The 2407-nt window shown below is 32.5% G+C and overlaps 1 protein-coding gene across 1 annotated transcript in view; it reads right to left on the reverse strand.

The window, feature by feature from the left end:
• Positions 1–1945, reverse strand: part of LOAG_16562 (hypothetical protein) — a gene marked incomplete at both ends in the record, with an annotated part of 4691 nt that extends 2746 nt beyond the window's left edge. Inside the window, 6 exons of the mRNA XM_020449215.1 lie at positions 253–408; positions 568–649; positions 773–838; positions 975–1111; positions 1636–1686; positions 1868–1945. Of these exons, the coding sequence (XP_020307284.1) occupies positions 253–408; positions 568–649; positions 773–838; positions 975–1111; positions 1636–1686; positions 1868–1945 (570 nt within the window). The remainder of the gene's footprint in view (positions 1–252; positions 409–567; positions 650–772; positions 839–974; positions 1112–1635; positions 1687–1867) is intronic.
• Between the last annotated feature and the right edge of the window lie 462 nt (positions 1946–2407).

The following is a 2407-nucleotide window of genomic DNA, read 5'->3' on the forward strand; positions in this document are numbered from 1 at the left end:
AAAAATGACGCAATGGCCTAAATGACATGCGGAACAAACTGAACTGAGCTCGAAATATGTTAACAATCATCTACTCCCATTCATTTGTATTTACCAAGATAATTCACTGTTAAAAGAAGATATTGTTTACCAAAATGGAAATTTTTAATAACCTTCAAATTAATATCAAATTGAAAAAAAAAAGTGCAAGATTAACCGACCAACAAATAAAAAATTGTTATTAACAAAAAATTAAGGATTAAAATAATTAACCTTAACGTGAAGTTTGAAGAGTGGATTTTTCCGTATTTCATAATAAGGCAAATTTGAAAGATGAAAAAGTGCTTGAAGGCGTGGATTGATAGCAAATATGCGCAGTAGTAATCGACTTGCGAGCTCAGATTTATTATCGCAATACCTTTTCATTTCCTGCATAGTATAGTCAGAGATATTTTAAATTATCTTCACTTCTATCCTCTATTAGGTTTTCAATTTAATATTACTCTTTCCATTCCCACCCCTCTGACCTCTGACCCCCAAAGATAAATTTTTTTTATTATTGCTAATTGGACAACAAGAAAAGGCAACCTGCTTCCATAATCGTCGTATTGCGCTGTTTTGTGAAGTTGTTAAATCACCCGATATTTCAATACGTGGTTGTAGCGCTTGCCTAAAACATAATTCTTGTGGTAGTTCCAGGGTTGAGAATTCCCGAGATGAGTAATAGCACAAATGGAACACCACAAGTTTAAATACATTTCAAAGAAAAAAAACAACAAAGAACAGAAAAGACCTGAGATTGCTGGATGACGAAAATAGAGCTTCAAGGTTAGATTCCGCCAAATTATGTTTCATTTTTCTGAAAAATTAAAATACTGCAATCTATGACTTTCTTTATTTTGGTTTTTAAGCTTTCAGTTTTGTTCTCTGATCTAACTCTTTCGATGAATCAAACTGAAGTACAGCCTTTAAGCTTTCACCATGTCAAAACTGACCTACTCTCAGAACAACTTCGAGCTGAATCCGTATCTTCTTGACGTCGAGGTGACCATGTTGACAGCAATAGATCACTCTTACTGCAGCCATACTTGACCAATGGCATTTGTCTCCGTGAAGTGGGAGACATTTTTCCCTACAATAACAATTATTCCTCAGAAAGATGCATGCTTGTTTGTTTTTATTTTATTCTTCCCATTTACTCATAAGTCAAAAGCTAGTGAAACTTTAAGGATTTATACAGATGGACTGTAACGTTCAGAAAACAATTGAAAGTGGGGATGGACGAATTGAAAGAAGTGACAGGATACATGGGACAAGGAGATCTCACCATTGATAGGTCAGTTCATAAAGCTATAAGTATTGTAAACAAAATCGTTGAGAAAGGAGGAAATAATCAAGCTTTTTCATTCGGAGTTATTGGAATATCTTTGTTTATGCTTACATGTTTTCTTGTATCTTAAATCTACTTAATTATCTCATGAGAATATCCAAGAAAAAAAACTTTACTGTCATAACACCTAAACCTTTTTTCACACTGGAAAAAATTCGAAATAAAAAGAGAAGCTTATTTCTTAGAAATTGCTTTCAAAAAGTCTTCGATTTCGCTCCTTCCAGGCCTCCCATGGGTAGCCATTTTAAGCAAATAGGCTAACATACCAAACTGATTGACGAAGATTTCCGAGATTGAGTAGCCAGGAATTCCGCTCTCTAGAAACAAGAAAAGATCTGAATTACTGAAACAATATTTACAATTTTTCTATGTAGGAAAATTATTTCAAAAAACTTTTGTGGTCATAAATCTTTGAAAAACAGGGAAGTCTTTGAAAAATTCTCATCCCTAAATCTTGAGAAATAGAATAAAAAATTAAAGACTAAAATATTTACTAACCGAACGCCGTCGCAGTGGAGAATGACACGGCGAACCTATCAAGTCAACTGAAGTGGCCGTTGATTCTACACTTCCCATGTGTGAAAAACTAATTATATTATAATTAAATGGATCTAATTTAGCAGGAAGCAAAGATGATAGAGCACAAGTTTGAATAAGTAATAGCAAGTTTGGATTAACGATATCTATAAGAAGGTACCAATGTTATTTGTCTTTTACTAAACTCTAATATTATTAAAGTATAGTAAGCGCTACTTGATGATACGTTTGTGAAGATATCGTGGATGTAAAATTTAATGATTTAAAATTTTATGGTGTAAAATCTAATGATTTTTACTAAAGGATCTGATGCTACTAAAAAAATAAGTAATTAGGGAAAGTTGTTTTAGCTTATCTCTAAAGACAGTTGAAAGAACTATAGCTTTTATGAATCATAATCCCCAAATTTCAATGTGAAGGTTTGAAATTTGAGAATTATGATTTTCTGGTGATAGGCTCATAATATTGACTGTTGACATCTTTATTTTTAATTCAGTTAGA

The sequence above is a fragment of the Loa loa genome, assembly GCF_000183805.2.
Source record: "Loa loa unplaced genomic scaffold supercont3.8, whole genome shotgun sequence".
Lineage (NCBI taxonomy): Eukaryota > Metazoa > Nematoda > Chromadorea > Rhabditida > Onchocercidae > Loa > Loa loa.